Genomic DNA, 24,351 nt, shown 5'->3' with positions numbered 1-24,351 from the left:
GCTCAAGTGGCATAGAATGATGGCACATCGAACTACCTGGTGGCCGCAAGGGGCTATTGGCTACCAGCTGAAGACAAATCTAGGAGAAAAATTCTCCTATAGGTGTCACCCACTAGTATTGGGAAACATCGCCTAGCCACAAAACAAGCTTTGGCCCTCTATGGCCTCTACAACCTTCTGCGGCCCTCTACTAGCTTTTCTATCCATAACACAAAGGCCTTTAGACCCTCCTTTGCTTGATGATATGAGGCCTTTCGACCCTGTTATAGGGCTACATCCCTCTCTTATCACCAAACAAAAATCTCAGTCAGATAATCCTATTAAATAGCAAACAGAAACCTAACTCAGTAGCCTATCCTCCTCATCCAACAAACAAATTAATATCACGACCTCCTCTTAGATGCTACGCGTCCTACCTCTTGAGACAGATAAGCTCCAACTCGGCCTCTCTCAGAGATTTACAACTCACCTTTCATGAGATTTGTTCTTTACAAGGTGTAACTACTATGGTGTGAAATGACCACCCATGGGTCTCTATTTATAGTGTTCAAGGGTGACTTTTTAACCCCAAGGGTCATGTCACTTGGCTCCTAACCGACCGAAGCCTACATGTTCAACCAGTGTTGATAATATCGGTATCGGGAAAATATCGGCGAGGGTCCGGAAAATATCTTATCGGAAATATCGGCGAAAATATCGGCAAAATATCGGCAAAATATCGGCAAATATCGACAAGCATAAAAAATGCATAATATATTCATTTTTTTTCAGATTTCTAAACATATAAAGCAATAACAACATGAACTAAACACATTGGCACATAAATATGAAGAAAACACTGATATATATGATGTCAAATAGAAATGATATATCAAAGGCGATACCAAATCGTGCTAATCCCTGATAATTGTCCATTCAAGGACTCAAATGTGGAGAACCAATACAAAATAACATCACATATAATAATAAAAGTATCTCATCATCATGAGTTACATGTAGCATAACAAATAAAACTAGCAGCTATCTATCTACTGCCCTCTCCCCCTTTTACGGGAAAACATGATGGGCTGTTTGTCAAGCCTGCCCCTAGTAGTAGAAGGCCCTGACACTGCCTCTGCACCTAATGTCAAATAATGAGTGATAGGCATGGAGCTATGCTCTCCTATATCTATAGCAGATGGTGTTGATGATGATGCTCCCGCAGTGTCCTCCTCCAGCTCCTCCTGCTCCTCCTCTAAGTGCTGCTGCTCCTCTGACTCCGAGTCCTCCTCTTGCTGCCCCTGCTCTAATGGATCATCTGCCACTGGCTCCTCCAACCATGAAGGTGACTCCTCCAATATGGGCTCCTGAGACTCCACCCTCCACGGAGACAATACATCAATATTGTCTAAGGAAATGGCATCTGGATCCACTGCTGATTCTATTTGCCTCACTCGAAGTCGGATGTTGTAATGCACATACACCAAATCGTTGAGGCGTGCGAACTCCAACCTGTAAGAGTGTCAAAAAAAGTAATGAGTCTTGACTCTTGACTCTTGAGTCTTGACACTTGAAGGTCATAAATTAAAAATTAAAAATTACAATAAGTGTAATTGCTCAACTGAAGGCTTGAGTTCAAAGTTATACCTGTTGCACTTTTTGGCGTGTATTTTCTCAAATACACTCCAATTGCGCTCACACCCTGAAGAGCTACATGTTTGACTCAAGATTCGTATAGCCAAATTTTGCAAATTTGGTACCCTTGCACCATAGCTTCGCCACCAAAGATCTACAACAAAATAATGAAATAAAAAATTCAAAAACTTAAAAGTTAAAACATAATTAAATTCAAATTTATAATTTCTAATGAGTGATGACTTGTCACTTACGTGGCATGAAGAGGGCCCTTTCCTTAATGGCATCATCAAAGCCAAATAGGCCAACACAATCCTGATAATTATGTATCTCGCGGCTGATTTTGAGACGAAGCTCAGAATCAGGTACCATCCTCTCAATACAGGAATGGAGCCCTTCAATCACCTCGCCATCAAAACGAAAATTGCATTTGTATGCAAATGCAGGGTTGAGGAAGAGTGCTGCTGCATGAATGGGTCGATGAAGCATCCCTGTCCACCGACTATCGATCACATCCCATAACATCATCTGCCTATTAAGGCCAGCAGAACCCTTGTCTGCATAATAGGAACGAATGGCCTCCTTGGCCCTATCCATGCCCTCATACAAATAAGGCATTGCAGGCTTCTCTCCATCCACCAATCTAAGAACCTTTACTATAGGTTCGCTAACTGCACATGCTTCTTCTACTCCACGCCAAAATGTCTCAGAGTACACCATTTTTTCAATGGCTTTCCCATCAGGTCTCCTGCTGTATCTACAACCACGCCAATCATTAGACACAAACATTTGCTTCAACTCGTACTGACATCGAAGCAAAGACTGAAGAGTAATAAAGGTTGTGGCAAAACGTGTGATGGCAGGACGCCGCAACTCCTTGTTTCCTGTGAACCTCCTCATAAGGCTAAGAACAATAGCATGGTTATAAATAAACTTGGGGATGCTCCTAGCCATATGAACTGCCTCCTTGATGAAGGAGAGTTTCCCCATATCCTCAAGCAACAAATCAAGACAATGCGCTGCACATGGAGTCCAGAACAATGTGGGATGCCTCTCCATAAGCATTCTGCCGGCAGACACATAATTAGCTGCATTGTCTGTTACGACTTGCACCACATTCTGCACACCAATCTCCTGAATGAACCCATCTAACAACTCACATATCGTTGCTGCATCTTTGATATGTTCTGATGCATCCAACGATTTAATAAACATGGTACCTTTAGGACAATGTACCAAGAAATTTAGAAGGGTCCTACCCTTCCTATCTGTCCAACCATCAGACATCAGACTTCCCATCAGACTTCCCATGTCTGTTTCAACTCCGCCAATCTAGAGTTGATGTCCTCTTTTTCTGCTTGAAGAATTGGCCCCCGCAACTCCTCATATGTGGCACTTTTGTACCCTGGGCCCACAACAGCAATAGCATCACACATTGGTTGCCAAAATGGATTGGTTTTTGTGATGCTAAGAGGTAAGTCGCTCCAATAAATACACCTCCCCATGACTCTATCTGCTTCTTCCTTCTCCTTTTTTTTGACAAGCGATTTTATGCCAGGTTGTGCTCCAGCTCTTGTTCGTGGAACAAAAAATGATGACCTCGCATTCACACTAGCATGTGATGGTGTGCCAGTTGTGGAGCCCCTCCCACTAGCGCCAGTAGGGCCACTACCCTGAACATCAAAATCATGAGAAGATATCCCAAAGGATCTACCTGCACGTTCAGCTTTGTTTCTTTCCGCCTCTTCCTTCTCTCTGTCCTTTTCTTCAATTGCCTCAAGAGCTTTTCGTATAAGCTCCGGACTAGAAACTCTACAAATGCCAACATCATGTCCAGGGAGTCTAGCAAGATGGTATTTCAGTCGTGTAACCCCACCTGTCATCTTGTCCCCACACAATTTGCATGAAAGATATGCACGATTTGTCCCACCATCAGGGATCCCATACTCCCAAAATGGGTCCAAGTTTTTTGGCATATTTGTATTTTGTAGTGGGCTCCGGCTAACTCAAAAGGAAACCTACAGCACCAAAAAAAATTTAGAATTAGTAACTTAATAAGTTATTAAGCAATATATAACCCTTGTTTTTTTAATATATAAAATTTAAATTTATAAAATTCTGAAGAAAAGCTCAGATCGATCATCGAACTACCCAGAAGAAATGTCAAGCATAAAATCAAAATTCTGGGCAATTCTGTGAATAAAACACTGCAGACCTGGGCCCATAGACTGAAGTTCTCAAGGGAATCGAACGGGCTATTGACACTTATCGAAAGATGGACTGCTGTTTTTTGAATTTTCTGACCAAAATAAAATAACATCTTTAAAAAATTAGCCAATGATGTGGCTAAGTTAATGTTTACAATGTACATTGTCTCACAGGTCTGAGCTCTAAAAGGTCTTCACTGAATTTGGTAATTAACAATTTAACACAGGTCCAAATTTTTCTACAAATGCTACAGGTCTATAATTCCAAATTTTTCTACAAATGCTACAGGTCTATAATTCCAAATTGCTACTAATTAATGGCAGCATGACAGCAGTAATCTTGATTCTTGACATAGTGACCTGATGACTGTAATGATAGTTGTTGTAACTTGTGACATGACAGTGACATAGAATTAGGCTTGCACTCCATTACAGTGGTGACACAATGATTCTCATTAACACAGTGACAATCTCTGTGGTAACTTGACACACATCTCAAAAGCTCTCTATTTCAGTATAAACAATGTGAAGGATCGCTTGACTGCAGCTCATGACTTGTTCTTACAATGGCTCTGGTTTGCATCTTTAATGGTGTCACTATACTCTGCATTATACTGTGGCATTGGGTTCGATAACATGTGGTGGCATGGTCTCATATGGCAGTGACAAAGACACATGGTTTTAAGTTTTTATTATTTAACATTCACACATAAGTTATACATTTTGTCTATGTATCATTAAGGACTTTGGACAGTATCGAATTCCCATCCGAGACAACCAACTCTGATTTCTCATGTCCGGGACTAAAAATTGATGCCAACGTTTTTCTCGGACACTGTAATTTTAACGAATTATTTTTCTGTGGGAGATAATAATAGTACCAAAATTTTTCTTTGGGACTGTGAGTAATGTTAAGTTGTTAACCTTTTCTTCTATTCCCAGCAGTGTTGAAAATTTTTCTTTGGTATTCAGACAGACATGATATTCAGACATGATATTAAACCCTCCGCAGCCAAAGTATTAAGTTTTAACGGTTGGGGAATACGTATTACGCATACCTGGAAAGTTGTAAACACATAAACTGGAACCCTCCGCAGCCACCGTTCGAACTTCGCAGCGTCTCCAGGCTCCAGCTCTAACGAAAACTCGAAACAGAAATGGATCATTTACGGCCAAACCCCAATTTATAAATGCTGCCGGCGATTTTTATGGTCGTCGCGCGATATTTGTAAAAAAAACGCCGAGATTTCGGATATATCGCGAGAAATTCAAAACTAGAAAAAATCGCGAGAAATTACAGCGGAAATTTCGTTTTGGTAAAAATCTCGCGATATTTACGATTTTCGCCGAAATATCGGCGATATTTTCAACAGTTCAACCACTAAAAATATTCTTAATTTAAAATATAAAAGAAAAAAAAAAATTTATATATATATATTCTTATTCTAAACCCACAGCTTTGGATCATGTTACCCACCAAAAGTGGGTGTCCCCATAGGAGAAATTTTCTCCTAGTTATCTCTTCAGTCGACAACCAGCAACCCCTGACAACCACCAATGTAGTCGATACATTGTGCCATTTCATTTCTGCCACCTACATCAGTTGTATGTCCCCTCACCCATCTGTCGAGAGCAAATGTTAGGTGGTGGGAAATCCAACCCAAAAGCTATGGTTTTCATTGTGCAATCGAGCACTTATGCTTGTTTTTCTTGGGCATTTTGGGCATGGATTATTAGGTGACATGGAAGAAGGAAGGGCTTTGACCATGGTTTTTGTTCACTCACCTTAAATGGGGGGTTAATCCTCAATCCTAGTCCTGTGGAATCCCCCCTATTGACCTATGGTTTTAGGAAGGGCACCTACGGTTTTAGGAAGGGCACTACTTGGGAAACCCCAATTTTGGTAGTGTCATCCCATTTGTTCCACATTTTTCACTCCCTCTACACATTGCAAGCCCTATTTAATCATTTTCCTACTCTGTGTCCACACAACCACTAGGTCCACAAGGCATTGGCACAACCCCTCCCCTTGTCCACATATATGGGTCAGGCCTGGAAACATTGCCCCAGAGGTTGATGCATCATGCAGCTAAAAGAAAGTTAAAAGTATATCATGCCTACAAGCGAGAAACAAAAGAAAATGATATTATAAAATGCAAAAGTTAGACAAGACATTTAATATAGCATGCAAACAAAAGCCAACATGAGCTCTACCCCTTGTCATTATAGCCATCACCCTAGTTCCTAGGGTTTGTGAGTGCCCCCGCACCATTAAAGGAACCCATGCATGTCTCAACCACTGGTGGGCGATGAACTACCCCACTTTTAGGGGATAATAACTACTTCATATCATTCACAACATGCTCTCACTTCCTAGAGCCCCAAGTAGCAATACAAAAAAAAAATCAAGAAAAGGCAAAAGGCAAATAAAGACGGGTGGAAAAACAAAGGTTTGCGTAACTCATGTATCCACGATTGCGCCCTTCTATATCTATATACCCAATATGTGGACATCCCTCATTATGGCTACCCTTGTACCCATGGTATTTGGCCATGAGATCCTTGTGACCCCGTCCATTTCATCATCATTCACATGCCACCTATTGATTGAAGGATGTACCAGGGCCCTGTCTTTCCCCTTAAGGGCTACGAACAACTTATAGGGTTTTTATTAACCACTCCTACCTAGCAAGGTAACAATATTACGAGATCAAAGTCCCAAATTTGGAAGGGAAAACCCCATATGAAGTCTCAATGTGCCCTTGATTGACAAGTGTAGTTCACTTAGATGCACTAATGAATTATTGTACCTGTTGGTGACGATGTAACACTGGACATTATATGTGATTGACAGGTGGTTTCATCATGGGCCGGGCAATTAAATTGGGGCCCAAGTCTACCAAAGGATCATACTAACACCCCTGGGTGAAGTGTTGAGAGCCATAGGACTCCCATCATGTGCAAAGCATGGGCACCTTCAACACCTCCAAGAGTCTTCTCATTAGCCAACATTATTCACAAGATGATGCATTTCGACCAGTGTGCCCTAATCGGCTTTAGCACATGGTGTGGCAACTAATCCAAGGCCCAAAGGAGGTTTGTCTAACCCCTTGCGAAATGGGAGGGAAAACACAATCGCTAGAGCCCTTAGCATTGGATCATTACAAGCTATTCTTCCACTAGGAGACCCATGAGACCAGTTTTTGTGCCCCAAAAACAAAATTGGGGCCCACATGATGACATACATGGGGAGTTAAGGGTCATCCCCTAGTTTGAGATTTATGGAGCCTTCTCAGACATTTTGGCACAAAGAGGACTCAACATTGCCTTACAACGTCCCTACATCAGCATTATGTCATCATTTCAGCTTACAGTTGGAGGCTAATTCATATTTTATATAGCCCCTCGATAAGCTTGTGACCAAGGGATGTATCCTACCCATCTTTATAATGTTTGGGGGCTCGTAGGCATAATTTGACTTGGTAGAAAACATATACATAGAAGATCATTTCATTTGGATTGGTCTATCATCATCAATTGGGAACGCAACCACTTAAGCTAATTCACACATGTTCTTGGATTGGCTATTGGACTATCTTGGATGCATTTCGATATTTGGAGCTAATTTTTTATCTTATTTTTGGGGATATCTCTTGGATTATGGATGGATATATTGCACGTCATCTTGTAAGTGTTCTTTGTTGAAATATGTCTAATGTATGGAATTGTTGCAACTAGACTAATGCTACAATGTGCCCTAATTTTTTGAAGATAAATTTTGGAAGATTTTTGGTTGACAATTGCAGATATTACTTATGTCATGACATGCGATGAATGTTCCTAGTGGTGAAATATTGTTTTCCTCCATAAAACTCCATAACTCTTGAGTATGTAATTGTTGAGGGTTGGTATGTAGGGCATCAATTCTCGACCTCCTTAAAGACAACTTTGGCCAATCTAAAGCATCTAGAATTCCATATGCCCAAAGGAAGAGGCACTATTCCAAGCCTTTGGTGATCAAACTCAAATTCTCTCCATAAATTTCCTTTCCTAAAATTTGGTCCCTAAACCAATGTTGCGAGCATCTCAATAACATCTTGATTTTATCTCGAAATCACAATTTTTTGGCCTAGCCAATGTTTGCCGATATTTTGAGGGTATCTTGATTTAGCCGATGTTTGCTAATTTTTACTGATATTTTCCCAATTTTTACGATTTTTTGGTTTTCTCGACCCTTCCCGATTTTACCCCAATGTCGATGTTCGCAACATTGCCCTAAACTAAGACAGCTAGGCTAGGGCATAGAGCGAATTGCATTAGAGAGTGATTTGGTGGATTTCAAGAGCCAAGACATCAAGACTAAGGTCTTATCTCCTTGACCTCAAAGTTTGGTCGGCATCCAATTGGTCTTCATCCATAAAATCTCTTGCCCCAGGCGGGCCCTAAGAGGGAAACCCTAGCTTGTATTGCCTCAACTTTGGGACTTCTTTGAGGGTTGTATGAGCCTAGTACTTGGTGAAGTAAATGGCAAGAAGCCCTTTCTCATCCTTGACTTGAGCTAGGAGTGCCTCCATCCAAGATTACCTATAAAACCCTAGGTCAAGTATTTTCTAAGTTTATTAGAGGGAACGAAGCTCCTTTACAAGTTTCATTTCATCACCTTAAGCTTCCCTTGAAAGGCCCTAATTAATTACCTAGCACCACAAACCCTAGAACATCTATTGAAGGTGATTATTATGCTATCGAAACTCCTCCCATCAGTGAAAGTCCGTAAAGAGCGGGGGATATTAGTTGTGGTGACAGTGTGCCATTGTCCTATTGTTAGCACTCAAGTCTGGCTCTTTGTCTTATAGGGTTTCCCTCTTCAAGGTCTGCCAGATTTTGTGGTAACAAGTCCAAAACCCCAAATATGGATAACTTGCCCAAGAACTTCCTTTTTGATGGGTTTCCTCCACTTGGAAATACCTTCCAGCTACCCAAATTTCAACACTCCCTCTTAGTGAGAAAGTTATCTCCATCACTACTTGAAATCTCCAACTCCATGACTTTCCTTGCATTCCCATGATTGTCCTTGCATGAGTCATGACTTTCCTTGCATGGCCATAACTGTCCTCGCAACTGCCACATATTCTTTTGTACTTGCCCAAGATTTGTCTTGCATGGTGCATGATTGTCCTCGCATGCAATATGACTTTTCCTTGTGTGCTTTGTAACTGTCCTTGTATGGGCTATGATTTTCCTTGCACCACTATGTGTGTCCTTGCATGGTTTGTGACTATTGTTATATGGGCTAAAAACTCCACTCTCTCACTTCAACTTGAAGATTTGAATTCCACTGGGCGGCTGGCTAACTTTCCTTTGCAGTCTCCCTCAAAACCTAAACTCTCTCTGAGCCTACACAACCTAGAGTTGCACTTGAACACTAGGTCTAATCTACTCTCGACCATCGCAACTCAACTCTGCATGAATCCTCATCCTCTTGGGTCAAAGACCTCATGTTCTCATGACTCACTGTCAGATGTGCACCTCCACAACCCAACGAAGATATTATCTCACGATTGTCCTGCCATACATATGGAGCTATCTAGTCCATGCTAAAGCACCTTCTCTAATGAACCTCTTGGTCCATGTCTAGGAAATATTGTTGCTTCCTAGCTCCCTCCTAGAGTTGATCCTTGTCAAAACTTTGATCCACTTGCCCTTCAAAGTTGATCTAATACCATATTGAAATTTCCTCACACCCTAGGTCTAATATATGACTAGACTAACACATAAACACACCATGAGTGCTCAACTTAACTACCCTTGCACAGCAAAAAATATCAACAAGCAGATCAACAAAGTACACAAGATATATAGGCCCAAAACTTGTTTCTATTAGCCCATCAATATGAAATCCATAGGGCTCCCGTAGTAGGGATCATGGCCCTTCAAAAAACCTCTATATAAATGCTATGATATAACAGTAACAATTCTTCCCTTTGACTATTACAACTAGGGCTTGAGGTCTAATCATTCAGACCTTCAATCTGCCCAATAAAACAAAGACAAAACACACAATTTGTTGGTCGACCTCCTTTTTAATCATCTCTTTCAGTTTTGCTTCCCAAAGAAGATTAACTCCCTTTTGTCCTCTATTCTAATAGTCGTTTGCCACCTTATCTCACAAGGAATGGCTCCTTTCAATGCCTTGTCGCACAACTACTCACAACTTATCCTTCAGTTCATTGCAAATAAACCAACATCAAATCATTGTTGTTTGGACTTCCTTCTCCAAATAGGCTCCTTTACATGCTCAACAAACCACCTTACTACAGAATAGTAGCCTCCAAAACTACCTCGCTGGCCTCTCCATGTTCCTGAGGCACCTCGGCCCTACTTTCCATAAGACTGAGGCTTCTCGACCTCCTTATATGCATGCGGCCTAGCCATAGAACAAGTTGCGGCCCTCTACAACCCCTGTGGCCCTCTACTAGCATTTTTGTCCACAGCACAGAGGTCTTTCGTCTCCCCTTTTCTTACTGATCTGAAGCCTTTCAACACCCTGTTCTTGTTAATTTGGGGTAGCATCAGAGAGGCTAAATCACATGAGATCTCCAAGACCCATAAATGGTTTGGGGAAATTCTACCCGGTGAGAGAGATATTAAAATAATTAATATTTTTTAAGGGTTCCTAAGTCTAAACTTAGGAAAATAAAAATATTAATGGGTATTAATATAAAACTGTGTTAGAGGTTCTAAATGACATGGATCAAGCCAAATCTAATCTTAGCCGTTGAATAGAGATTTAATCTCGGTTGTTGAAGACTCAACAGAAAAATTATAAGAGGAGGCTTGAGGGTCAGTTGGAGATACACCAAGTTGATCAGTCAGTTTGATTTTCTGGAGCAGGGTTTGTTGAGAGAAATCAAACCAATGATCAGAGTTGCAGTGAGGGGTAGTGAGTGCATAGCAGAGAGGCAGAGATAGTGTTGGAAGACCAGCGCAGAGACAGAGAAGGCTATGTAGAGCCAACAGGAGCCACGTAGAGGGCCAAAGTGACTACACAGAGGGCTAGAGAGCTAGCGCAGAGCATCAGTAAGCTGACGCAGAGCCTCAGAGAGGCGTTGGAGAGACTTTCGTGGAGCAGACTTGCCGAATATCTGCTTCCGAAGAGAGGTATTACTGCCAGATTGATTTCTCTGTCGGGTGAGCCAGTTTGGCACCCAATTGTACTCAAGAAAAGTTGCTTAATAATAAAACCCTTAGAACTCCTGCACCGATTTTCCCAAGTTGGGTTTTTCCGGGAACAATTGTCCAAAAATAACAGTGTCCCTTGTGTGTTTGTCTATTTCTTTCAGTTTATGATTTGTAGATGGTTGAGACTACATTGTGTTTATTTCAGTATTTATATGGTTAAATAACGTTCAATAATTAAGCAAGTAGATGAAATAAACCAGATAGTGCAAGAAAATTTCTAACGCATTAGACTTAGAACTTTCAACAGTTCTAAGGTTGTGGCCCTCTCTTATCACCAAACAGAAATCTCGGCTCACTAATCCTCTTCACACAGCAGACAAAAACCTAATTCCGCAGCCACTCATGATCCAGGTGGATGTTGGGGGCCACCCACCTATCCCACTTGGACCCCCACAACTGCCTCTTTCAGTTTTTTAGTTTCCTTGATTGTAGCACAATTTACTATTTTTGGCAACTTTTTCGGGTCCTGAACTTCCAGAGCCGTTTTTAGGCCCTAAACGATGTTTTTTGGGAAAACGGGGGCCAACAAGGGTCGTCAACTAATGTTGGCCATTCGAAAGTTGTACTCCTCAAATAGATCTTTCTAACGAGGTATTGTGCACATCAAAAGGGGATCGTATGCCAAAGTTACGACCCCAGGAAGTTGATGTACTGATTTACCCACACTAGGCGCATAGTTTGGCACTTCATCTCCTAGGGTTAGGTTTTTGGATATTTAGGGTTTTCCATTGTTTCTCAACAATAAATAGGCCTTTGAGCCTCATTATAACACAGTTCAGAGGCATGTAGCCGCCACATCTCTTCTCAGGGATAAGCTACCATCGCCCGAGCTAGTTTATTTCCATTTTTGTTTGTCAGCATATTTCAGTATTTTACATTAATGAAAAGAAGTATTATTTCTGCTGCATCTCTGTATTTATGGTTATATCTGTAATTTGTTGCATTCATGTTTAAATCCGGATCACCTTATCCAACAAATAGAGAAATATCATGGCCTTCTCTTGGATGCTACTCATCCTCCTTCTTGAGACAAATAAGCTCCAACTCGTCTTCTCTTAAACATATGTAGCTCGCTTCTCCTGAGATTTGTTCTTCACATTATGTACTTGTTACGCTGTGAAATGACCTCCCATGGGTCTCTATTTATAATGTTCAAGGGGTGACTTTTTAACCCCAAGGGTCATGTCACTTGGCTCCTAGCTGACCTAAGCCTACATGCTCAAACACTAAAAGTATTACTAATAAAATTTATTTTCTTGTTTTAAAGCCATTGCTTTGGGTACAAAACCCCAAACTTGGGTAACTTGCCCAACAACTTCCTTTTTGATGGCTTTTCTCCACCCGAAAATACCTTCTGAGCTACCAAATTTCAACATTCAAGACCTAAAAACTACCAAAAATAAAAACTATCAAAATAGGAAAATTGTGTTGTGAACCAGTGGAATAGGTGGTGGCCACCAATATCTACCTGGATGAGTGAATCCAGGATGCCCTGAGGCTGGCCTTGACACTATTTGATGGGCATTACTTGTTTTGAAGCCCGATCATATTGGTGCCATGTCACTATTTCACCCCAGTGCTTGAGCATATTGGTGCCCTGTCACCCCTCTTTCCCTTTCCTGGGTGACATAGGGCACTTTGGTGATGATGTCTTGATTTGGAAGCACTTTGGAGGCATACCCATAGGCATTCTATTAGAATTTCCACGCACCCCAAGTCTCGTTTACGCCTTATATAGGAACATAAACAAACCGAAGATGCCCAACAACAAACAACTTTGCACAATAGAATATAATGACAGTGAAATCAATATCAATACACGAGCATTTATGGCCCAAACACATTCCTTATCAGTCCATCAATAAGAGAATCATAGGGCTCCTGTACCAAGGATCATGGTCCTTTACAATCCCTGTACAAATACCAAAATATAATACAAAATACAACTCTGTCCTTTAATATAACTAGGGCTAAGGTCTAGTCCATAGGATCTCATTTACCCAATATACAAATATAATTACTTGTCCTTTGCCTACAAAAACAAAACCAGCAAGATTCTTGACTCACTTGGGCTGGTTCCTTTAGCCCACAATCCTCATGTTAGCCTTGTTTTACCCTTTACTAGTCCTTCGATCTGCGTATTCTGCCTTCTACCAGTTGTTCTGGGTTGTGACCTGCCCTAGCAAGCCTCCCTTAGCCCTCCTAAGCATGTGACCCCCTTCTTTCCATCCTCAGACTATTTCCAATAGGGTTGCTTAAGCTTCGACCTACCTTATGGCCTTATTCAACAGACATGTGGCCAGTTCTAGATCTTTTAACGGGCTCTCCACAAGCTTTGGCCCTCCTTTTTGCTACAGAACCTCTGTTACAGGTACCCTCCTTAGCTATGGTCTATTCTATTTAGCCTCAGCATTGTCCTTCTTTCCTTGCAGTCTTATCCACATAAGAAACTTAGCTTCTTGCTCACAGAACCCATTTACTCGACCTCCTCTAGCTAGTTGTGACTTCTCTCTAAGATATGTGGCCCTCTTAGAGGTTATCCTATGCAAACAAGTGTGTTTCACTTTCACACCTTTTGAACAGAACCTCTGTTACAGGTACCCTCCTTAGCTATGGTATGTTCTGTTTAGCCTCAACATTGTCCATCTTTCCTTGCAGTCTTATCCACAGAAGAAACATAGCTTCTTGCTCACAAAACCCATTTACTCGGCCTCCTCTAGCTAGTTGTGACTTCTCTCTAAGATATGTGGCCCTCTTGGAGGCTATCCTATGCAAACAAGTGTATTTCACTTTCACACCTTTTGACTAGCCTATACTTTGGCTACTTATAGTTCTCCATTAGACACTTAGGGAACCCCATGGTCCATTAAGGTATTGCCAAATCAAACTTAACCATTAATTAGAATATAAAATTCACTTTCTTGGGTTCCAAGCCCATTCCTTTGGGTCAAAACCCAAAACTTTGGGTGCCTCGCCCACAAAACCTTCTTTTTGTGGGTTTTCTCCTCACAAACCTAGCACCAAGGGCTTGTGGGAGTACCTCCCAAGCTAAGTCACAAGACATGCCTCCCCCCCTCTCCATGTGTCGTGAATTCATTATGTCTGACACAATTTGTGCATGACACGTGTCTAACACAAGTTCGATTCATGTCCGAGATGAGGGACACAAGTAAAACTCCTGTCAAACACGTGCCCAAATTGTTTCACGATTTTTGGACACTTGTCCAACAAAAAAGTGACCTGTGAGGCAAATTAAAGCCGAATTTGGGCCGCATTTGAGCATTTTGCTTTGGTGTTTCGGTGTTGTAGGAATGTCTAAGTGACCAAAAAAGGAGATAGATGTCTTTTGGACGTGATTCAAGGAATAAGTAAGTGGATTTCCTTTCCATTTTTTTCTAGTTTTGCTACAGTAGTTTGCATGTCCATTTTGTTTACATGCGTAGCCTTACAGCAGTGCATTTTCCTTTATTTTTACATCAATAATGGGTCAACCAAGAGCAGTAGGGAAGGGACAAAAGAAGGTGAGGAATGTCCCCATTGGTAATGCCTCCCCTCTTTCAATTTCATCAGGGTCTGCTAGTCTTCCATCTATTGGAAGTGTGGCTACAACAACAGCTTCAAATGTTGAGAGAGACATCAATTTAGCAAGACAGCAGGCTCAAGAATTGAAACATCCCTTGTGGAAGTATGTTACAAGACATCAAGGGCCAGGCAACAAGTTAAAGGGAGGAGGAAATATCCTTTGGACATTCAACAATTGCAACCATCAATTCAAGAGTATCTATTCTCTTGTGAAAGGGCATTTGTGTTGATTTTGGGTAGCATTGGATGTGATCTAGCTCCGAGATTTTGTGGAAGGGCTAGAATACATGAGATCTCCAAGACCCAAAAATCATTTGAAGAAATTCCACCCGAATGATGAGTTATTAAAATAATTAATATTTTTAATGGGGTTCCTAAGTCTAAACTTAGGAAAATAAAAATATTAATGGGTATTAATAAAGATATGGGTGCGAAACTTCTAAGAGACGAGGATCAAGTCTGTTTTAGTCTTAGTCGTTGATTAGGGACTTAATCTCAGTCATTGATTCACCAACAGGAAAAGTATAAGAGAATACTTGAGATTCATTTGGAGACACATCAGGCAAGTACTCAGTAACCCGAGGGAAATCGATTCTCAAGAAGAAAGAGTTTGATTTTAGAGGGAGAGTTGCAAGGTGAAGGAAGAGGAGGGTTTCAGCATTAGTCCGAAACTAAGGAGGAGATGACACAGTGCCTCAGAGAGACAGCACACAGGGAGAGCTCTGAGAGACAGCACAAGCAAGGACGCAATTTTCACGCTGTCCTCACGCAGAGGACGCAGGGATGACGTAGTCCTCACAGATAAAGTAGGGGTGACTCGGTGAAGGCTAGAGGGTCTTTGGGGTGTCAGAATTTCTCCTAGTCGAGGAGGAAAATTATCTCAAGTGTTTTCTTGAAGGCTTCTCTATGTACTACAAAATCATTCTGTAAGAACCTTAACTATAAGCTAATTTCTAAATAGCGGAACCTGAAATAATGAACACAGACTTTTAAAGAAATTTAATCTAATGGGTACTAACCTTTCTGTTTTTCTGAAAATCTGTCTACTCTGCTGCAGTTCTTGTCCAGCTATATGCTTTGCTGAAATTCTGCTGAAAATCTATCCGCTCTGCTGCAATTCTTGACCGGCTATGTCACCAAAACGGCCAAAACCACCCTACCAAACTGAGTACAACCTAGGTACTCAGTCTTAGAAAGCTTTCAATGGAAGCAATCTGATTCCCCCATGCCCAAAAACCTCAGTATAATCAAGACTCAAATTTGATTCATAACCGTACCACAGTTTCCAATTTCTTCCCCCCCTCCAAAATGATTTTTCCCTTCTCCTTTTATGTCTTCATCCACCGCCTTCTTTTCCTTCTTCGTGTCAATTTTATGGTTACGTGTAACTTTTATGAAATCGAATCTAATTTGATTTCGTGATTTTTTTATTTGAATACGTAGTTTGATTTAATAAGGTTTATTTATTTTATTTTTTATAAATTAATTATAAATTTATTAAATTTATAATTTATAATTAATTTATATTATTATTTTATTTATAGGTGGGTCATTACACATTCCTGGTAAAGAGATTGTTGCTGAAGAATAATAAATAAACCCTCATCTGCTCCACTAGTTTTCCCGCATTGGGTTTTTCAGAGTACAATTGTCCAAAAATAACTGTGTTGATGTGATTCATTCTTATGCTTGTATATTAACGTTATTTTCTCTATGCTATTATGTGATAAATGCAGTAGGATTTATTTTAATGTTTACTGAAGGGTTTTGTAAATAACTTATTGTGGAAAATAAGTAGGATAGATAAATCAGTCACTGCAATAGAATTTCGTGTTAGAAATTTTCACAATTTTTTGGCCACACCATCTTGTGGAATTGGAGCATGCGCAAGAGTGACTCCATCAAAGAGGAGAGAATTAGAAAGAGAGGCCAATGTTGGTGTGACAATGATGCCTGCAACATCTAAGATAAACAAGAATGAGGATCCCCTTCCATTCTTGAGAAATAGCTATTATCCATCTTAGAGCAAATGCAGTAGGATTTATTTTAATGTTTACTTGTAAATAACTTATTGTGGAAAATAAGTAGGATAGATAAATCAGTTACTGCAATAGAATTTCGTGTTAGAAATTTTCACAATTTTTTTGCCACACCATCTTGTGGAATTGGAGCATGTGCAAGAGTGACTCCATCAAAGAGGAGAGAATTAGAAAGAGAGGCCAATGTTGGTGTGACAATGATGCCTGCAACATCTAAGATAAACAAGAATGAGGATCCCCTTCCATTCTTGAGAAATAGCTATTATCCATCTTAGAGTTATAGTGGGCATGTAGGTTAAAGAGAAAAAGAAGGGCACTTGGTCCAATGGACAAGAGATTTCAACAAGAGAGGTGAGAAGAGATTGATATTACCATTGCCTTTTCTTGCTATCTCAACTTCATATCATTTAATGTTGCACAATCACCTTTATTTATTGAGATGTGTTGAGCTCTAGCTCAAGGGGCTCCATCAAGGTATGTGCCTCCTACTTCAGAGAAGCTTAGAACCACATTGTTGAATAATGCAAAGGAGGTGGATAAAATGCTTGAGCCTATTAAATCAGTAGTGCCAATATCTGGGGTTAGTATTGTTTCTAATGGATGGACAAATGCACCATGACATCCACTCATCAACTTCATGGTGTCTTTCTTGAATGGAATAGTTTCTTGAAAGTAGTGGCTGCTCTTGGGAAATAAAAGGATGCACAATATATGGGTAAGTTGTTCATTAAAGTTATTGAAAATGTAGGCGTTGATTCTTGTGTGCAAATCATTACAGACAATGCACATGTTTGCAAGGTTGATGGCATGATTGTGGAAGCTAAATATCCACAAATATTTTGGACACCTTGCATTGTCCATTCCTTGAATTTAGCACTTAAATCTATTGCTTATAATGTGGCTTAGATTGGAAATCTTATCGAGGATGCATGACATATCTGCAGCTTCGTACAAAATCATACCAATGCCCTCACAATCTACAAAAAGTACACGCATCTATCATTCCTGACGATTGAAAATACATTGTTTGCCTCTTCATTCATCATGTTGAAGAGGTTGAGGGAGGTCAAGACCGCTCTTGGGGCCATGGTTATTTGAAAGTTTTGGCCTTTTTGGAGAAAGACTGATCAAGCAACCTAAAAAAGAGTCAAGGACGCATTGTTAGATGATGTTTGGTGGGAGAGGATAGATCTTACTATTAAGATCATTGTTATGAATATAATATACATATATATAAAAATAATGTAAATATAAATAATAATAACAATGATTAATTAGTGATTAGTATAGAAGAGGCATGTCTCCAAGGACATGACCATTCATGAAGGGGCACCTGCTTAGGTAATAGGTATATAAGCAGACCCTAATTTGTAACAATCTCAACATCATATTTCTTCATTCATACATTTATACAATATATTCTCTATTCCAAAAATTTACCCCACTAAATTCCAAATATCTTGGACTATTTGACATGCATATACGAACTTTGTTTGTTACATTGGTATCAGAGTGTAAACAAACTTTGCTCATTACATTAGTATCAGAGTTGTTCGATCCTCTGGCTGCTCAACCATTGCACAAAGCAAATCAAAAAACATAAAATAAAATAAAATAATAATAATAATAATTAAAAAAAAACTATATAATAAAAAGTTAAAAAATTACAAAAATATAAAAGTTGTCATTTTGCATATTGTATTTGTGAAGTATTGTTTCTATTTCATGCCATGAGTAAATGATAAATCTATGTTGAAATATTGTTCCATTATAGCATGCAAAACCGTTCTCTTGAAACCTATAAGGAAACTGTAATTGTACATTCCTTATATTTAATTTCTCCCCTCACAAGAAAAAAAAAAAAAAAAGATAGGGTTTAAAAGTGGATGCCCTTCACATGCCCCCTTACTCTTGTGAAATTTTAATATTGTTGCAGTTAGCTGGTTATTATTATCCTATCAATTGATTGTTTGTCTTCTTTAATTTCCTTGTGGCAAATACTAAAAAAACACTACTATAACTTCACAGAGAATAAATAAACACAGGAACTGAGAGAATATTACACACTTACACAAATAATGAACACCAATATTTTTGGACAAATGTCCCTAGAAAAAACCCAATGTGACGAAAACCAGTAATGCAAATGATTATTTTTATTATTCTTCAACAAAATTCTGTGATTGAAAATTACAATTGTTTGCCATAAACTAGCAAACCTCTGAAAAATTATTTACATCTCTTCTACAAGTCAATTTGGCTTCTTGGAGACAACTTAGCCCTCCTGATTCAATTTGGTCTCCCTCTTGTTCACTAAATCGAACCACGCATGCGGCCTTGGAAACTCATTCCTCTCTAGCAAACTCACACTACTTGAAAATAATCTTGGCCTCCACTGGAATTCGACTTCTTCTGGAAAACTTGGCTTCTCCTCTGCAAATTGTTCTCCCCGGCAAATATCTCTTTGCTCTGGCAACTTGGCCTCTTTGAAGCAACTCACACCACTGGGAAACTCGACCTCTCTACGAATAAAATCGATCTCCTATAAACTCTAGAAATCGCTATGAAGAATTTTCTCCAGCAATCCTGTCTTCAATAACTTTTGATCTTGATCTGTTGGTGCCCTCATGCTATCACTGTGCCCTTGTTATCACTCCAAATTTGTGTCTCTAATCTCTCTAATTTGTTCTCCAAGTGCCCATCGATATCCTCTTATAATCTCTTGTTGAGCAATCAACGGCCACGATCTAATCTCAACTAATGGCTAAGATCATCTTGACCCCATTAAATGACTTTTCTATCAGTCACTAGAGGAAAATCGATTTACCTTAATTAGTCCTGATTAATTAAGCCATTTCCCAAAGTTAGACTTAGGAAAATTAAAAAACTGGCTAATTAATTCTAATTAACACAATTTTTCTCAAAAACTTTTTCTAAGTATTGAAGAAAATTAATCCATTGTGTTCCTTAGCCTCATAGACACAATTTGAGACTAGAACACCTGTCTGATCTACATAAACTAACAGTCCCTCTTAGAGAGGAAGTTGTTCTTCATAACACCCATCTTGTCTCTGAAGAAGATGAATCTCGCCTTCCCCAAATCCTTCATCAAAATATATGCAACCCGCTCATATTTGGGTATATGTTGTAGCCGAACAATAATGTGCTACACACAATCCCTAATGAAGCGGTACCTGATGTCTATATGTTTGGACCTGTCATGAAACTCCGAATTCGCTGACAATCTGATGCAACTTTGATTGTTGCAGTGTATAATCGTCTCAACCCTCTAATCAAACAAGGCTACTAATAGCTTCTGAAGCCATATAGCCTCGCACACATACATGCTCACTGCTATGTACTCTACCTCTACAAAACTTAGTGCCACAGACCTCTACTTCCTTTTGTACCAGGAAACAACTCCTAATCCCATGTTGAAGCAGCACCCTAAGGTGCTTTTCCAAACCACTATGTTACCTGCCCAGTCTGCATTAGTGTATCCAACCAACCTCACATCATCACCTCAAGCATATATAATCCCATACTCGATAGGACTGCGCAAATACCTCAACACATGTTTTCATATTGTGCAATGCACTCTCTTCAGTTCAACCATGAACTAACTAAAAGAGTTTACAGAATAGGATATATCTGGCCTAGTGTTGACTAAATACATGAGAGAGCCTATCAACTACCTATACAAGGTGGGGTCTACATCCTTCTCCCTGGATTTGTCTACCTTCCTCGAATTCATGATCATGGGTGTAGACATGGCCTTGTAGTCCTCCATCTCGAACCTTTGTTGAGTATGTTGTCATTGATGTCAAAGTAGGTGTAAGATGTCATAGCAGGTGCAGGATATCAGAGCAGATGCAGGATGTCGTCATTGATGTGCTTGGTATGCTAGTTGTTATGGATGAGGTGATGCATTGTTGAAACCCTAGCTCTAGGGTTTGGCTTCCTTGGGAGATGAGCACACCCCAGAATTGATGAAGATTTTGAAGATGCAGATCACTGAATTTTCCTTAGAGACCCTCGTCATTAGATTCTCCACGTCATGCTGATTTTGTTGATACGTGAAGCACTTCATGGATCCTCACAGCTTGAGGGTTATGCCCAATCAAAGTGCAAGCCCCAATCTCATGGTCAATAAACCCAAAGGGTGATTATGTGGCAACGTTATGTTGGTCAGTCTATGGCACACTTAATTAAGTAAAATAAGAATAATTCTCTATTCACAGAAAATAAATAATAAACAATCAAAGTCTTCATGGTTAAAAATCTTGAATAAATCTCGAATTTTTTTTGGTCCAAAATATGAGAGGCAAATTTTGAACTTCAAAATTAAAAGTTTTCCCTCCTTGATGATCAAGTCAGCTACCATCCTAGATGTTGAGAAACCTATGGCATTAGTGTTAGTTGATTTCTCTTCCATTAGTGACTTCTTCTTAATGCTTTTTTCTTTAGATTAGGATCTTCTTCACATTAGATTATCAGTGTTCTTCTTCATCATTACAGTAACCAATGCATGAACATAAATACACAAGAGACACATCATGTAGGCATGAGCCAGGGCCAAAACCTCTCACTCTTTGAGAGGAAAACCCACACAAATTCTTCTTATAGAGATTCCAATTGACGAATACCAAGACCAAGACCCTTGACCTATTAGCCACTCCAAGACCAAGACACAAGTCCTATTCCGCTTTTGTTTTCTAGATTCTTCTTCCATTGCTTTTACCTTAGCATTGTGACATCATCATGACACTAAGATCTTATGAACCTTCACAGAATCATAGAACAGAAGTTGTCATGGCACTATACTAAACTCTAGCTTCAAATTGCGCCCTATCATGTACCTTCATCTGAACTGCGATTCTCTTATGTCATTGTTCATTCCAATTTCAAAGAGAGAGAGAGAGAGACATCTGAGTTGTCTCCTGTAGTCCTTCCTTGTTTCCCCTTAGAATGTCTTCGTTCTCCCTAGAAAGGTCTTTGTTGTCCCTTTGATGTCTTTCCAAAAACCCATCCAAACTTACCTCCTTTCTGTGGTCCAAAATTCAAAAGAATCCGAGTTTGATGACTGTGGAGATCTGAACCAAACCTTCATTGTCCCTTTTCTTTTATTCGAATTGTATGTTGTGATATAACATCCAAAAAACATCACCGAAGATTTCAAGAGTTGTCCAAATTAATTGACTGTAATTAGCACCGAAAATATCAGCGTTGTCTGAGTTCTAAATTGTCCTTATGTGAAAATCCGAGCTAGGTATTTATAGTAGTTTGTCCCCCATAAATCAGCTGACATGTTCAACCGAATAGGTGTGTCTATTTGAGGTGAGCCGACATGAATGCTTTAATATTACTTGAAGCCGACATGAAGAGGAGGATTGTGCTTGTCGTTGGAGGGCTATTTAGACATAGACATAGACTCATATACATTTTACATAAGCTCAAGAAGAGCCCTTCATACATTACATTAATTATTTTGACTCCAATGATAAATCCTAAGGCTCTCAATGGGAGCCACTAATAAAATAAAATCTCTTGCTCATGAAACCCATGAAGCCAGGCTTACAAAAAATTATTTTATTCTTTTATTTCATCATTTACAAAGATCATAATTACATGTCACTATGAAGACCGGACCTAGTTACATTTTACAACACTCCCTCTTCACTAGGGAGGTACTCATAATGGTACTTGGTCATTCTCAATCTAAAGAATTTCTCATAAGAAGAATTCAGAATTGTAACTCATTTGCATAGCATCATACCAACCAGCATTTATATAGCAAGGCCTTGACTAACAGCGCTAACTCTCCATAGAGCAAAATGCAGGTGATTGTAACTCATTTGTATAGCATCATACCAACCAGTGTTTATATAGCAAGGCCTTGACTAACATCTCTAACTCTCCATAGAGAGTTAATGCTAGTGAGACAAATGATTTATACACATCCTCATCATTGTCTCTCTCAGAACATACCCCACCCGGTTTCTCTCAGGATATGCTCCATGGAACTATTCCCTTCTTGGACTCCCCAGCCCCCAAAAGAATATCGGTCCCCCACGACTACTTTTCCATGGGATTCCTAACTCATCCCACCAGAGCATCGGATGCCAAATGATTACATAGTCCTCCAATCTGTCTTCTCAGGTGAAGCACAAAACAACATGTCTATCGCTCCTTATACCAGGAGATTTTATTCCTTTGATGTACCCATTCCTATCACAAAGGAATGTACCTAAGCTTACGGCTTAGAAATTTACATGTCTCTTCCAAGTAAGAACTTCTTCTCAGGCTCCCTCTTAACTAGGGACCTATACTTAGCTGCATGAAGAGCTCCTTTCTTCGATGTCATGAATTTCTTTTAAGGAGTCTTCAACTTTTGGGAACTTCTGTATATAGGGCACAGATCATCCATCACTTTTGTCCACAAGTTAGTCATGTCCCTAACTCATCAGAAAGTGATCCATCAGACTTTCCATCTGGCTTTGCTTCATATCATTCTGCTTTCGTGCCATATTTCCGGAAGACCATTACATCCTTCCATATGGTTTGCTTGGAAGTCATTCATAGATCTCCCCTTTCACAGTTCTACATAAGCCCAACCAGATGTTAGTTCAAAAATAATCAATGTACACTCAAATTAGAATTACCTTTGTGATGATCTTTCACCATGGCATCTTCCTGTAAGTATCGGTATCATGCATGCATATTGACACATCTCTCACAGATGTCTAGTGTCTAGGGCCTTTATCTTTTTCTGACTTCCATCAAAGTCTTCACATCCTTCTGGGAGATCTTCTAGTCAAATCTTCTTGGAATTTGGATGTTGAATGCCTTCTATCTTCGTTGCATATTATCACGATCCCTTCTTACATTTTCACACACTTCATTCCCAAGGACATCTAATCAGAGTTCCTTAATTGTAATCAACCACCTCATACTTCATATGGGGATATATTATGTTGATTTCATCTAGTGTGACTCGTGCCTTCCGACATTCTTTCATAGGAGGAGATTCCTTTCCTTTGATCGTGCTTCTCAAAAAAGTAGTGATCTTTGTTACCTGCAACCATACGACATGAATTTATAATATTAAATACAAGCATACATACCTCATTTTACCTTTAGGTTATCTAGGCTTCTTTCAGCAGCTTCCTTGATTGAAAAGATCTTCAACCCCTTGATCTGCTTCATTTCTCATGTCATCAAACCATCATCCTATGAACTCCACAAGTTGGAGTTCCTGATGAAACACTTGCTTCCTTTCTAGATCAGTGAATTCTTCAATGGGGATTCCATCTTGCACATCCTTATTCAACAAATGTTTTCCCTTTTAAATTGATGTATGATGAGACTTGTCCTGGATGACTTCTTCCTTTGATCTTCCAATGAGGTCACCAAGAGCTATATCCTTCAAGGTTGACTACCATAGATTTTGTTTCAGTGGTCTTTCATGTTTCCTTGTGGTGATGTCACGACCTCTCGCTTCTAATGCTTCTCTTCCTGGGACTTCCTTCTTTTAGCTTCCTTCTTATTATTGTCCTTCTTATGCTAAGAACAACCTTTCCCGTAAAGCACATAATCTTTTACTTCCATAGCATTGAATCTCAGCTATGCTCTTCTTTCAAAATTTCCCAAACTTCCTTTCCTTCCAGCAA

At 39.7% G+C, this 24,351-nt stretch overlaps 2 protein-coding genes across 2 annotated transcripts in view; both read right to left on the bottom strand.

Annotated features, from left to right (window-relative positions):
- LOC149176121 (L-arabinokinase-like) overlaps positions 1–24,351 on the bottom strand; it is a 474,339-nt gene that overhangs the window by 196,589 nt on the left and 253,399 nt on the right. The window lies entirely within an intron of this gene.
- Positions 1,578–2,925, bottom strand: LOC149176122 (uncharacterized). Its single transcript, XM_089423864.1, has 2 exons — positions 1,869–2,925; positions 1,578–1,768 (listed from the first exon to the last, which is right to left on the bottom strand). The coding sequence occupies exons 1-2, from the start codon at positions 2,923–2,925 to the stop codon at positions 1,578–1,580; spliced, it is 1,248 nt and encodes a 415-aa protein (XP_089279990.1).

This window comes from Pinus tabuliformis, chromosome 4_1 (assembly GCF_031772625.1).
Source record: "Pinus tabuliformis cultivar Carrire ecotype Pingquan chromosome 4_1, CPIR1, whole genome shotgun sequence".
Classification (NCBI taxonomy): domain Eukaryota; kingdom Viridiplantae; phylum Streptophyta; class Pinopsida; order Pinales; family Pinaceae; genus Pinus; species Pinus tabuliformis.
This window is presented reverse-complemented; position numbering and strand designations above follow the sequence as displayed.